This window comes from Zootermopsis nevadensis, unplaced genomic scaffold (assembly GCF_977971745.1).
Source record: "Zootermopsis nevadensis isolate Lab colony 2312 unplaced genomic scaffold, Znev_1.0 Znev_ptg000013l, whole genome shotgun sequence".
In the NCBI taxonomy this organism is placed as follows: Eukaryota; Metazoa; Arthropoda; class Insecta; order Blattodea; family Termopsidae; genus Zootermopsis; species Zootermopsis nevadensis.
Genome location: NW_028259145.1, coordinates 7,669,598 through 7,684,212, shown reverse-complemented (window position 1 = coordinate 7,684,212; position 14,615 = coordinate 7,669,598). Strand labels below are relative to the sequence as shown.

Below are 14,615 nucleotides of genomic sequence, written 5' to 3'. Positions count from 1 at the left end.
CTTTTTAAAATGTGACCAGAGAAACACAAGGGAAGTAGCAGATTGATGCAATTTCCACATCTAACCACAGAAATATTAATTACAGGGAAATCATCATGTAATGTTGGCTAATATACAATTTTCCATCATTTATTGTTTAGATTCTATTTCCCAAACCCTCGTATTTGTGTGTTACATTTCTTCTGTTTATACAGTGATTTTTGTTCCACCCAATCCACAAGTTAGGGCAGCTCAAAACTTTTTGTTTTAGTTTCAATAAACTGCCATAGTTTATTAAAAATTATTTTTACTGTCTGTCAAAACCTTTCTTTCTAACATCATGTTTCAGGTTCCTCTTTGGACCATCTTGAAATAAATAAAAATGTAGAAGGATATTCATTCCAACAAGTAAAGAATTAGTAGCTGAGTTTAAAACCTAAACTCTGAAATTGTCACTTTTTAAGAATTTTACAATGCTTTATTTCTAACCATTTTCATGGAGGTCTTTTGAGAATCTGTTAGTCACTCAGATAGTCTGATGCCTTTTTTTGTGAAACCCAAATGTTTTGAATACCATTGCAATACTGAGGCCTCCTGTAACATTTCATTATGTTCTGACATTTTACCATGAGACTTTAGTAGCCTCCTTTACTATACCCAGGCTGGAGGACCGACCTTTGCTATCTGCAACTATTTATTCAATATTTTCAGTTCTCCTTCATATCTGAACACCTTCTCTTCCATTTGAAACCTGATAATGTGCCATACCATAATGACAATTAACCCACTCAACTGGTTATTCCTGTCATATAACTTTTGCTGCCACTTCTCAAGTAGAACATTATAGATTTATTGAAAAAATTGATCAAAAGAAGTGAAATATTATCATTATTATAACCAGTAACATCCTGAATACAGTATGTCCTGGCCTGTTGCATTAATCAGTGAATATCTAGCATGCCATTTCAGTAATATCTTTGTTTTATCACGATGTTTCTCTGCATATATAGTTCATTCCAAGTTGTATGATTTCAAGCTTTCACGGTTCTTGGGCTACCAGCCATGTAAGGTGGTTTAATAAAGAAAAGACCAACGATTTGAGAACTGTCTTTATCCTTGTCCTCAGTACAACTGCAGTACCCTCAGGACAAAGGTGGTTTTAAAATCATTGGCATTTTCTTCATTAAAACATCTTACTCATTTGGTAGCCTGAGAAGAATTTATTATTCATTCCAAGTTTCTTCTACCAGAGCGTCTCTTAAGTTCCAGTTGTTATCTGTTTTTGTAATGAGAGAATTGTGTGAGTTCCTATTCAGATGTTTTTATCTTATATTGCCTTGAGCGTACCTTCTGTCATTGAACATTCAAGGTGAACTGTGTAACTTGTGTCATCTGTGTTATTTATGGGTTTCAGCCATGCTATTTCACCATATCACCATTCTAACTACAAATGCTATTATTATGGTTTCTGAATTTGTACTTGTTGGAATAAAGACTCTTTTATAGATAATGGTATTCAGCTTATGATGGTCCAAAGATTCTGTTACAATCTAATGACACTCATGGCAGAAAAGGCTAGTTTATAAGTGCGGAATGTCATTCATAACATGCAAAGAGTTAATTGCTTTAACTGTATGATTCCATTTTGTATTCATTTTTGCCTAACTTAAAACTTTGCATACCGTGTAGTGTATTAGAATATAAAATAAGTAAACAAACAACTATTAACACTATAAAAAAGACACTATTACCATACGTGTTTCAACCTCAAGAGGTTATCATCAGTGGCATGAAGGAAATTAATTCATTTAATCTAATGGTTTTAAACTGGATTTAGAAAATAAATAAGGTGTTTCACAAAAGTATTTCAAGCGATACTGCACTAGATGTTGTTATTCACAGAAGTAGAACTATGCACTTAGCTACTGATCCAATGGTTCGGAGGCCGTAGCTGGTCTGTGGCGAGCTGTGGTTGCATCGTCCGTACCTGTGAACTGCAGAGTCATGGGTGTGAATTAATTTCCTTCATGCCACTGATGATGACCTCTTGAGGTTGAAACGCATATGGCTATAGTGTCTTTTTTACAGTGTTAATAGTTGTTTGTTTACTTATTTTATATTTGCCTAACTGATTTCAAAACATGCTTTTGTTTGTCAGGTGCAGCAGACTGATCCTCTCCCAAAGCAGGTGTGCTCTTCTTGTGTTGTGAAATTAGATATGTGCTATGAATTTTCCCAGTCCTGCATTAATGCAGAGGAGAAGCTGAAGTCGTTGATGAAGCTAAAACAATTCTGGTAATATACCCTTTATTTTAAATCATTCATTATCACTTTTTTCACATAGAAAAATGACATCCATTTCATGGAGCAGAGTTCTACTTGAAATGGTGTTAGTAATTCAGCTGGTGGTGAACAAAACTCTCACCTTTCATTCAGTGCAGAGGTTCATTATAATATTTACAAGAGCCTGATACTGGATCCTGTCCTGATCCACTTGAATCCAGTTGACACTATCACACTGTGTATTTTAAGATCCATTTTAATAGTATTTTTCCATTTATACCTGCAACTGCTGATTGGTCTGTTCACTTTACATTAGCTGACCAAAATATTGTATGACTTCTCATCATGCCCTTATATGCTACATGTCCTGCCCACTGCATCCTCTTTGGTTTGGTATAAATGATTAAGATATTCTGGGTTATGCAACTGTCTGGTTGTATACTAGCATTTCAGAGGAACATTGCCTTCATCATCAGGGTAAATGTCATAATGCACCCTGGCATGTTTGGAGCCTTCCAGGAGAATAGTTAGTTCCCTGCAGTATTTGAGATGTTTAGGGCAGTTGAACAGATATTACTGGGTGTTGGGCACAGTGGGATATTATATCTGGCTGAATATTGTTACTAGTTCTGCCTGCTTTGACTAATGTTCCTGGTATTTTGTTTGTCACTCCGTTTCTCCCAGGTATGGAATTGCTTTGGTCAAGGGATGTTGATTGGTAATTAAATGTAGGGTTAATTGTGTGGGTTGGATGATTTCAGACTCAGAACATAGGATCTCTGTTATGAGGTAATATGGACAAAGCAGTATAGCTTACTGGTGGTGGGGCAAAGCAGATTAGAGTGGTGTCAGTGTTGACACTTCTCCTCCTTCCCACAATGTAAAGAGTATGAGTTAAATGAGGTTTGTATGTTAATATGGTCAGCAGTGACCTTTGATTCAGGGTTTTATTTAAGCTCTATTTCCTCTAGCATATGCCCCATGTTGTTTTGTCAGCCAGCTTCTCGCTCCTGAGGTCAGTCCCATCCATCTGCATGGGCAGCATTGATGACTCATACCTTCAGGCTTCTTGCCTGATGTTCACACTTGTGGCAGTGGGTGCTATCTTCTGGATATGGTCTTCTAGAGAGCGAATCTTGGTGTACTTGCACCTCTGATGATATTTGAACGTTACATTATGAATTTGCAGGCCCTGGACCCAGTGGGTTGTCTCTACTTCCAGGTTCTTTAAACTCGGTAGTCATGTCAGGGTGGAGTGGTTGATGTGCATGTGAAACCCTTGTCAGTAAAGGTATTCGTGAAAGTGTTTAGTGTTTTGACAGTAGTCAGTCCTCTCATCCCTGGATTGGGTCTTGTTGTTTTAAGCCACTACTCAGTGCTGGCCATTCTGTACTTGTAGCAGTACACCTATTCCAGCATCACTGGCATCTATGTTGACAATGAACTTCCTCACCCAACTGCAAAAATCCAAGAACTGGTACCATAGTGACTCTTTTAGGGACCAGAAAGTGTCTTCTACTTCTTCAGACTGGCAGTAAGTGCACTTCTCTTCTGTGTGTTTCTTTAGTGGCTTGGTGATGTTAGCAAATCCAGTGATCAGCCTCCAATAAAAGGTACATAATCCCAGTTTAATTCATGTCTGCCCCTCTGTGTCAGTCAACACTGTATGGCCTCCAGCTTTTCTGTATTGGCAGTCACTCCTCTAGTGATACATGGCCCAGATACCATACCTCCTTCCATTTTAAGCTACAGATGGGCTCCACAGAACCTCTCTGGAGCACATTTCACAAGTTGTCAAACTCTCCAAGGAATGCCCAGCTGATAATCATAACATGATCCAGGTATACCAGGCAGGCTTCATAATTATCGCCCCACATGACATACTCTATTTTGGAGCATTGCATAGACTGAAGGGCATAACAATGAACAGTGGAGAATGCTGTCTTCTCTTTGTTGTCAGGTTGTAGTGCCATGTCGTGTCTTATTTAACTTGCAGTTGGATTTCCTTTGAAGTGTCTGTGTCTGTTGTGATATTCATGAGGAAATTAGGAGGAGACTAAATTCTGAAAATGCTTGCTGTTTCTCAGTTCAAAATATTTTGTTTGGCCATCTGATTTATAAGAACTTAAAGATTAAAATATAAGTAAAGCGTCCCGCTATATGCCTATGAAGGCACTTGGGGGTAGCAGAGGTATAGCTCCTACTCTTTCTTGATTAAAATATACTAAACGATAATTTTTGACGTAAATATGTCTATATTGAAAGGTCTTTCCGCAAAAAAGTGTTACGAAAATGTGACAGAAAAATGTGTAAGATGGTTACCTAGGAAATATCAACAATTTGTAAATATGGACTGACAACAATGGTCAGCTTGTATGCATTGTTATGTTACCTAGGAAACGTCATCTGTTTACTCGGCATTGTTGTGTTACATTACTGCCGTCAACAATCCGCTTTCATTATTGTTGAAAGAGCTGAGCTGTGATTCGCTTGTAGAAGAAGTGTGTCATAGACTAGATAATTTTGTGCTGGTAAAAACGTTTTACAATATCACAGGTACTTATCTTATATAAGAATTATTAAGAAATCTATTGTTGCGTTAGTTTGTTGTGTCATACTATGTACAAGATGGATGACATTGAAGCTAAAAGACTCCATAACGCAGAATATATGAGACAGTACAGAAAACGTAAAAAAATAAAAGTATTAAATAATGAACCTAAAGTTCCCAAAAAAATACCAAAAACTAATGCTGAACATACAAGGGAATATATTGATGATTGTAAGAGATTTATTTTGAGTCATTTGAGAAATTATAAAAAGATGTTTTCAGTTATGGCCACAGAAGATCCTAATACAATGCCGATAATATTGACAGGAGATTTTAACAGTGATTTAAAGAAGGAGGAAAATCAAAGCTTTGTCACATTTGTGGAGGAAACGTTTGGCTTAATGTTGATGTCAAATCCTCAATGTAATACTTTTTATTTTATTTGTAGTGTTCTGTCTGATGACAGGTCCATATGAACAGGATCCTTCCATCCTTTTCTCGGACTGGGACCTGTTCATATACGTTCTTGGCAGATGATCCAGAAGTGGTTTGCCATTGCCTTCTTCTGTGTGTGAATGGAGTAATTGTTGGGATGCCATGGAGGAAAACTCCGTGTTGCCTAGACCACGGCCTTGCCCAACACAAGTTATAAATTCGGGCACCGCCGGGAATCGAACCCGAGACCCCAGGATTACAAGGCCAGCGTTCTAACTGCTATGCCACCGTGGCTCCAATGTAGTACTACTAGATCAAAATCTTGTATAGATATGGTGTTTGCACGATATGTTGATACTCTAAAATGTACAAATTTTATAACATATTTCAGCTACCATAGGCCCATCTTAAGCGTAACTAATTCAAGGTAGGCAGTACTGTCTTACTCAAACTTTAATCAATTGTAAAGCGTGTATAAAGCCACTATATAAACTCCTTACCGTATAGACGTATTTACATCAAATTATCCGGAACCGTGGTTCCACTATAATTTTTTCTGTTGTTTTGTATGGGTGTGAAACATGGTCACTAACTCTAAAGGAGGAACACAGGTTGCAGTTGTTTGAGAATAGGGTGTTCAGGAGGATATTTGGGCCTATGAGAGAAGAGGATGTGGTAAGGAGGAAACTGCATAATGATGAGCTTAAAAATCTGTACTCCTCTCCACATATTGTCAGGGTGATTAAGTCAAGAAAAATGAGATGGGCGGGGTATGTGGCGCTCATGGAGGGGGCAAGAGGTGTGCACAGGGCATTGGTTAGGAAGCCTGAGGGGAAGAGACTGCTGCAGAGACCTAGATGTAGATGGGAGGATAATGTCAGGTGGGATCTATGGGAGATGGGAGTTGAAGGTGACTGGATTTTGTTGGCCCAGGACAAGGACAGGTGGAGGGCTTTGGTTAACTCAGTGATGAACCTTTGGGTTCTGTGAGCCATGTAGTTAGTTGTTCAGCCACAGTTATGATGCCCTTCAGGTGTTTTTGCTTCAAACTCAATGCAGATAGACCTGATGGAACTTATTTCATTTCCTAATTCATCCTGACCAATGCTTATTTTTTCTTGTACAGCATTCATCTTACCTTCAGTATAATTTTTCATATCTCTCACCTGTTCCATAATTAACTAATGTTAGGTACATCTTGAAGTGCACATCTGTCACCTGATAGATTTATTAAACACTGTTACATTGATAATGCTTCATCATTGCACTTGAAATAATTGTTCTATATTATCTATTCTTCCTGTCTTTCAATTTATTTATAAATTATGCTTCTTCTCTTGTCTGCTTCTTCGCTCACATATGTAGCACTGCTGCTCTCTATTCACACACTCATAAGACTCATTCCCTTCTTGAGGAGAGCATACTCATAGTTCCCATTGATGTTTTCTGTCTCTCCCTCTCACACAACCTCTTTATTGGCATGGAAGTTGGCACATTTCCTGCTGCTGTACAACTTTCCTACATGGCCGAGCAGCCAGTATTTTTTGCTCTGTGATTGTTTCACAGAGTTCTCAAAATTTCTGACTCACCTCAGAATCAATGAGTCCTCATGATGCCATTTATAATCTTGTAGAAATTTCCAGAAGTTGTAGCACACTGACGTCACTGTGGTGGATGGGGGCAACAGCTTACTAACATGTGCATCTTAAGTAATGCAACTCAAAACATCCATGGCTAATACTTGTGACAGATCGTGTGTGTGTGTGTGTGTGTATATATATATATATATATATACATACACAGGTGAGTCAGAAGTATGTTTACAAACTTTGTGTGTGTTTTCCAGGATCAAAAATAAGAAAAAATGTTCCTACGAATATGGGGTCGCAAATGTTTCATTTTTGAAGTAATATCCAAACATAAGTTTCAGTGAATGACTTTATGTCAAAGTGAATCTAGTTTCCAGAAAAGATTTTCAATTAATTCAATTGTTGGCGACATGCTTATTGGTCTACACATGCTTCCATCACATCTAAAACGACCTTCAGACACTTGTCATGTCTCCTTGAAACCCATACACAATGATGACGACCTATGGGAGAATGTATGACAGATGATTCGAGGAAACCCTGGTGTGTACGAACGAATTTGTCAGTCTTGTGTACGTCGTGCTCAGGCATGCGTGGAGAATGGAGAAGCAACTTCTGAGCATCTGTTATAAATAAACTTCCCTATCCTTATAATTGGGAATAAAGGCATACATTGAAACTTACTTTTGGCTATTATTTTGAAAAAGAAACATTTGCGACCACATGTTCATAGGAACATTTTTTCTTGTTTTTATCCAGGAACATGTACACAAAGTTTGTAAACATACTTTCGACTCACCCTATATATATAAGTAATTCCATGGAGCAGATTTCTTCTTAAGAATTTGAGTCAGTCAGCTAGTCAAGATATTTTCTGCCTTTTTATTGTATCAGAGGTTTATTACTGTGTTTAAAAGAGCCTGCTACAAGTCTCGTTCCTGGGCCAGAGCACACTTTGCATTGAATACAAATTTTACCAAAATTTAAGTGTTTCTGATATATGTGGTATTAGAACAGCACTACATATTGTCCCAAGAAGGCTTGGAAACGTTTGCAACGTAATATTTCCTAACAATGCATACATGGTATTAGAATAAAGGTATTGATATTCAACTGGATACTTTGTTTGCTAACATATGTCCTTTATCTTCAGGACCCAGTTCCCTGGAGAGTCAATTTCATCATCTGTATGGGGCAGGAATTCCATTTTAAAAATGGAGTCTAATTCAGAAGTATATGGTGAAAGCTTGAAGTTTAAAAAGGAAAATTTAAAACTGTGCAGTTCTTCTTCACATATTCAAAACAACAGGTATAAAGAATTGGATGTTAATGAACAGATTAAAAATGTATTTTGTTGCCCACTCTGCTGTGAAGGACAAATGATGGCATGTTGTAATGAAGAAGAAACTTCTCCAGTGATGACTGATACAAATATGAAAAGTGACAGGCTCCCATCAGATGGCAGACAGTCTTTCGATTTATTCAAAGAGCCAAACAATAGCAGTGCAAAGGAAAACAGTTCATCAGATAAAGCTGACATTAGCACTGATTGCACTAACCATTTTCAAAGTAATGTTGTTTACGAAGTGAGAGATGAAGAAGGAAATAATTACACTTTTGTAGAAAGTGGAATTGGATGGTGGAATGATGAAAGTGCTTTAGAAAGTGCAGAGATTATAATAGAAACATTGAATTCAGAGGAAGCTAAAGTTCTCTGTAACTTGGATGATGAAGATAGAGTCCCAGCTAACAGCTGGAATCTTGTAGGCCAAATGGAAACAGAAGGCAGCAGTTTCATGTGTCAGCTTTGTGGAGTGTCATTCTCATCTGAAGAACTTTGTTTGGACCACTCCAAAATTCATGCTGAGGAGGGCTGTTACCCTTGCAGTCTTTGTGGGATGTGCTTCAGCAGTGAACTAGATATTACAAGTCACCTTGAGGAACATAAGGTAGAGGAAAAGAAAGCAAGGACTAAAATTTCTAAAGGCCGTATTACATGTAGTATATGCAGCAGGAGATTTAATAATGAGAAAACACTGAATGAACATACATGTGGAACTAGTGACACCAAGCAATTTCGATGTGAGACATGTAAGAAGGCGTATATATCTGAAGAAAGACTTAGATTTCATCGCAGATTTCATGAAGGTGCCAGACCAAATTATTGTGTCCAGTGTGGGAAAGAATTTGATAATGAAGGAAGTTTATATTATCATACACGAATGGTTCATGAAGGCGTAAGACCATTTTGCTGCGAAGAATGTGGTAAACGGTTCTACTCTAATGCAAGATTAGAAGCACACAAACGTGTTCATTCTGGTGAGCGGCCTTTTGAATGTGAAGTGTGTGGGCGTCGCTTCTATGATCGAGAGACACTCAAGGGACATTACATCACACATATGTCAGTGAAACCCTTTCAGTGTGATTTGTGTGGTGTGTGTTGTGGCAGAAAGAGCATGCTGAAGCAGCATGTTCGTATCCACCATTCCAATAAATGCATGCCAAAACGTGTGCCATCCCTTATTCACTACTTCTGTAAAATCTGTAATGAAACATTTACCAGCTCATCAGATGTACTGACACACAGGACCACTCACTGGGGAACAATATGTAATGGCAGCAGTGAGAATAAGGAAACCAAACCTCATATGTGTGAATATTGTGGAGAAAGTTTCTCAATGGTGAACTTACTTGGTAAGCACCGGAAACAGGAGCACCCTGATGAACAGCCCTATGTATGTAGTATCTGCAAAGAGACTTCTCGAACTCTGTATGAAGCCAGAGCACACAGGAAAACCCACACATCAATTGATGACCTAGATGGTAAGGAAAAAATTAAGCTAGACCCAGATAAAGTGGTGACACAGAAGGTGTTTATATGTGAAGAATGTGGCATGCCTTTACCTGGTCGTCGCAAGTTCATGGCACACATGAAAGCTCATCGTATGGACCTGCCTTTTGAGTGTTCAGTTTGTAGAAAAAAATTCACTGAAAAACAACGCCTTCTTGTTCATATGCGTTTGCACACAGGTGAAAAACCTTATTCATGTAGTGAGTGTGGAAAGCGATTCACTCAGTCATCAGCTCTGTACACCCATGCGCTGCTTCATACAGGTGAGAAACCCCACTCCTGTGACATCTGTGGTAAAGCATTCCGCATCAAAGCAGACCGTGACAACCATCGACGCACACATACAGGTGAGAAACCGTACCGTTGTGAGTTCTGTGCAAAACAGTTTCGCACAGGTCAAGTGTACTATCAGCATCGTATGATCCACACTGGTGAGCGACGATTTCCCTGTGATGTATGTGGCAAAGCATTTAAACGTTCACATACTCTCGTTGTTCATAAACGAATTCATACCGGTGAGAAACCCAATATTTGTGACATCTGTGGAAGGGGATTTCGCCAAAGGACAGATATGAAGAAACACAGGGCTCTGCATGCTGTCTAATCATGATAATAGGTATTTGAGTGACAGGTATTAGGTTTATTTCTTCATTGCAACACAGCAGATTTGCAAGATTATTTAAATATATTTGTTATGCAAAATAACATCCTACCTTAAGTTTCTCAGTCTGACACTGAAGAGAAATTGACATGACAGCCTGTAATGCATACTACTTCAGAATTATAAATAATCAGAATAAATCTAATGCACTCGAATTGAGAGAATGGAATGATTTTGTCGGTTGTGCTGTTACAAGTGACTTCAGGAGTGAAATGTGTCTCCCATGATGGACTAGTAGTGTTAGCGTGCTCGCCACAGGACCCAATGTTCGCGGGTTCAAATCTGACAGAGGTCAATAGATTTTTAAGGGTGATAAAAATCTGTAGCACAACTTCCTTTGGAGGAGAAGTAAAGCTGTGGGTCCCATGTCGTAGATTTGCGGCATGTAAAAGAACCTTACGAGCATGATACGAGATGTTTCGTAAACAAAATTCAGCAGCCACTTCTCACCCAAGTCTCTCCTGATTTACTGCTAGATGGCTCTGGCAGTTAAATCAGGACTGAGTAGAAATTGTGCAGTCAGTGAGCTGGTCACTCAATACTCACGAATGCACACTTCAAAGACTAGGAAATCTCCGAATAGGAGGTGGTGAAATCCCACAAAAGGATTTTATAGCCAAGGAACTGATAGAAATATATTACCTTTTTTTCATATTTTTGCCTGAGAGTAGTTGAATTGAATGTTCTGAACTTTGTCATTCATGATAATACAGCCACTACAGTGAACACTGAACACAATGGTCATTTACAAGCTGTCCTATCATTGTTGTCGAACCTGACACCATGCTATACATTTCTGTAGACTGTGTTCTTGTAGGTGGTTACCAGCATTTAACATTTCAGATGTATCATCTCCATCTTCAGGGTTCAGCTACAAGACTATGTAGCATCACAACCTAAAATTTCAGACTCTCCTTATTGTGTTTATTTTCTAATGTGTCCTGATAATAGATGCCAGCATCAAAAAAGAAACTCTTTAATTAATGACAGTATTCCATAATATTTTAATTCATACTTTATAATTAATGCTACCTCTGTTCGTTTAAATATAGACTTTACAATAAGAAATATAAATACACTATATATTATTAAAGATGAAAGATACGATACGTACATATGAAGAATCATAAAAAACCTGGCATTCTGCATGACTACTGTCTGAGTTCAACAAATCTAATGTTATTAATGTCATATTTAGGTAAATTTATAATCCAGTAAAATGGCCGTTTGCTTATGGGCTAGTTTGTACATATGCTCTTAAGAATGTATGTGTCAGAATTTGTTTATTACTTCAAATTTGAGTATCTCACAAATTCTTATTATTTATTTTCTTATTACATAGGTACATATTTTTGTCTATATTAAATTTCTTGGACATAACCTCAAAGTTTTGAACCATTGCTATATATTTAATTGTTGGTTTATTAATATTTCTTACAGAATTTGAGGCTTTGTATATGATTTCTCTGTATGCCAAACTGAGATAGGTCTAACTTTGATGCGTCACCATTGTCAATTTGAATTTAGGAAATAAACGAATAATTATGCAAGTTAGCAGCATAATGGCTTTATTCCTGATATGCGGCTTATGTATAAAGCCAGTTGTACATGTTGATATTACCACAAGCCACAAATTTTAAAACTGTGTAAGGAGTCAAGTACTGCCATACAAAAGTTGTAATTATGAAAATAGTCCATACCAGAGTCTGCAAAAAACAAGCTACCAACCAGTTCTCCCATAAATGGTGACATGGCTAACTGGCTAGGAAACAAAGAGATCCCATTTAATGTAACAGTGCATAAATTAGATCTATATAACCTTACAAATTTGAACTGGCCCAGATAAATATTCAGCTCTTGGTCATACTGCATATTGACTCGCAACTCATGAGTGATTTGAAAGTAGCTGAATTGATATGGACCAAAATTAAGCACATAGTGAGGGAGAGCAATGTTACAGGAGGCTGATTTTGGCAGAGGTTTCAAATGCTTGCTGAAGATGCTATAAATTCAGTAATGAAAGAAGATAGATAAGGCTATTGTTAGGATGTTATGGAAAATAAAAATAATTATTGCAAACTGACAAGGTTCTTCCTGATCTTGAGACACTTTCATAATTTCATTCAATGCCAAAGATAGCAGTGTAGAAAGTGTTTGGTTTGGAGGTGAGTGGAGAGCAGAGGAACAAAAATTACTTAATAGAATCTGCAAATGACATTAACCATTATATACTGGCTTTGGTGCTGTCAATAATGACCAAATCGTTCGAGACGAGAGTGTGGAAGGACGGTTGTCCTTCCACACACTCGTCTCGATGTTCATTTGTTTGAGTCACGGGTCAAACCCAGTGACGTGCCAGGCGCTCGTACGGTTGCAGCGTCGAATCTTTTTAATAAGTGCGGAAGGGATTTAGGAAGATTTGATAGTGGGCGTGGGTTTAGGTCGGTGAGCATGGAACTCCGATTCCCAGGGAATATACGGGGGAAGGCATTGGTGGGGTTGATGTTTTACGTAGGATGAGCAGTCTCGAGTAACAAAAGACGCCGCTGGTGAGCCTGGAGACGTTCACTTTATTGTCTTCTGAGACACTTTGAAGACCAGTTGCAGTTTATACTAGGCAGAGCGATGAATCGGCTGTTGTATAAAGAATCTGAAGTAAGTGGAGCTCGATCTGCACGACTTGAAGATCAAAAACTTGAGAGGCGTGAGAGCTTGAGAGGGCCCAGCAACCACACTTGCTCCTTAAATACTAATGCGTTACGTAATTTGTTATTGAATTTGACTTCATGCGGCGATCTGATTCGTTCCCCTACAACGGCGGGAACGCGCCTATAAGTCGTATTCAAATTCAATTGGTCAGTCGCACTGAGGCGATGGTCGTAATGCAGTCGTCACCCCACATCTGGAAAGGGTTCATTCCACGTCTGGGATGGCTTAAGTGCACGTTGCGTAACATTTTAAAAGATTGCATAACTTTTGTTTATTTCACGCTCGAGAAGAGAAACTCAAGCGACTTTGTATGGCTACATTCTTTCAATTTAATACATTTAACAAGGCCAAAATTAATAACTCAGTCAAATTTAGATGAAGTATAAGGCGTTCCAAAAATCATCTAATTACGCCTTCTTCGTTTTTATATAAATCAGATTAACATGCCAAAGCCTGGTTTACCCTTCATCTCAAGGTTCAGCCCATTCGGAGATCGAACTACGATCCTGGACTGGCACAACCTAAATATTACTCAGCAGAAGTATTTACATTTCATAAAGAATCAGGTGAACAAATAAATGACATATCCTAACCATTGAGCAGTTCCACAAAGTTTCTTACTTTAAGTAATTTATACTTTCTATACATACATGAATCAAAGCATATTTTGTAAACAATTAATTTAATTTCCGTGAATTTTGACTAGAATTATTGCCACCTGTAGAATTTATACACAGAAATAGGACCTTATAAATTTTAAGAACATCAAATTTGTCACTGTAATTTATTGTATGAAAAATAAAATATAATCAAACATCCAGTAGCTTGTGTCACAAAAATAATGTGATAAAGCAAATTATTATTAATACGATCAATTCGTGTTCGACACTTCACTCGTAAGTCAGATGTTATAGTAGTGATGTGTGCGAGGTAGAACTATTAATTTTTGGTGCCGGAGATCTTGACTGAAACAAGGTAAGTTTATTTACTACTCGTATAATCTCGAAATGTCTCACTTAAATTTCGAAAAAAATTAATTACAACTGGAATAACTTTTATTATGTTATGTAACTGCATATTATCAGCGTGATGTTACTTGTTAGAGCGCGTTATATTAAAATTTGTAGCTAGATTGTGTGGTAATATTTTGTGCGTGCGACTAATTAATTTTATCCCCAGTTTTAAACTTATTAATAATTAATTATACTATTTTCTATTCGGACTTAGGGTTATGACCAGCATATTTCAAAAATAAATATATACCTTCCAGGAGCAACTAAGGGAACACTTAAAAAAGAAGCAGATGAAAGAGGGAAAAAAGGACAGACTGATATAACCAACTGGCTTAAGACAAAAGATTTGCAGCAATAAAACAGTTCCCCAAGGGTCAATTCTAGGGCCTTTGCTCTTCGTAGCTAACTAACTAGATGGCTCAGAAAAGTGATGCTAAGTTTAGAGTTGCACTATGGTCCGATAAAAAGTCACAAAGTTACAGGCTGATATTACTAGTTCTCATTTTTATCGTTTTCAGATCGTGAAACGAACAAATCTGGAACT

At 37.7% G+C, this 14,615-nt stretch overlaps 1 protein-coding gene and 1 pseudogene across 7 annotated transcripts in view; one reads left to right on the top strand and one right to left on the bottom strand.

Annotated features, from left to right (window-relative positions):
* Positions 1-11,903, top strand: part of LOC110840372 (uncharacterized) — a 36,754-nt gene extending 24,851 nt beyond the window's left edge. For all 6 annotated transcript variants that reach the window (XM_022085345.2, XM_087348560.1, XM_022085349.2 and 3 more), the window contains 2 exons: positions 2,138-2,274; positions 7,991-11,903. In XM_022085345.2, coding sequence (XP_021941037.1) covers positions 2,138-2,274; positions 7,991-10,292 — 2,439 coding nt within the window. In that variant the 3' untranslated portion in view covers positions 10,293-11,903. The remainder of the gene's footprint in view (positions 1-2,137; positions 2,275-7,990) is intronic.
* LOC110828868 (glucose dehydrogenase [FAD, quinone] pseudogene) overlaps positions 1-14,615 on the bottom strand; it is a 400,823-nt pseudogene that overhangs the window by 379,855 nt on the left and 6,353 nt on the right. The gene's annotated exons all lie outside the window — the stretch shown is intronic.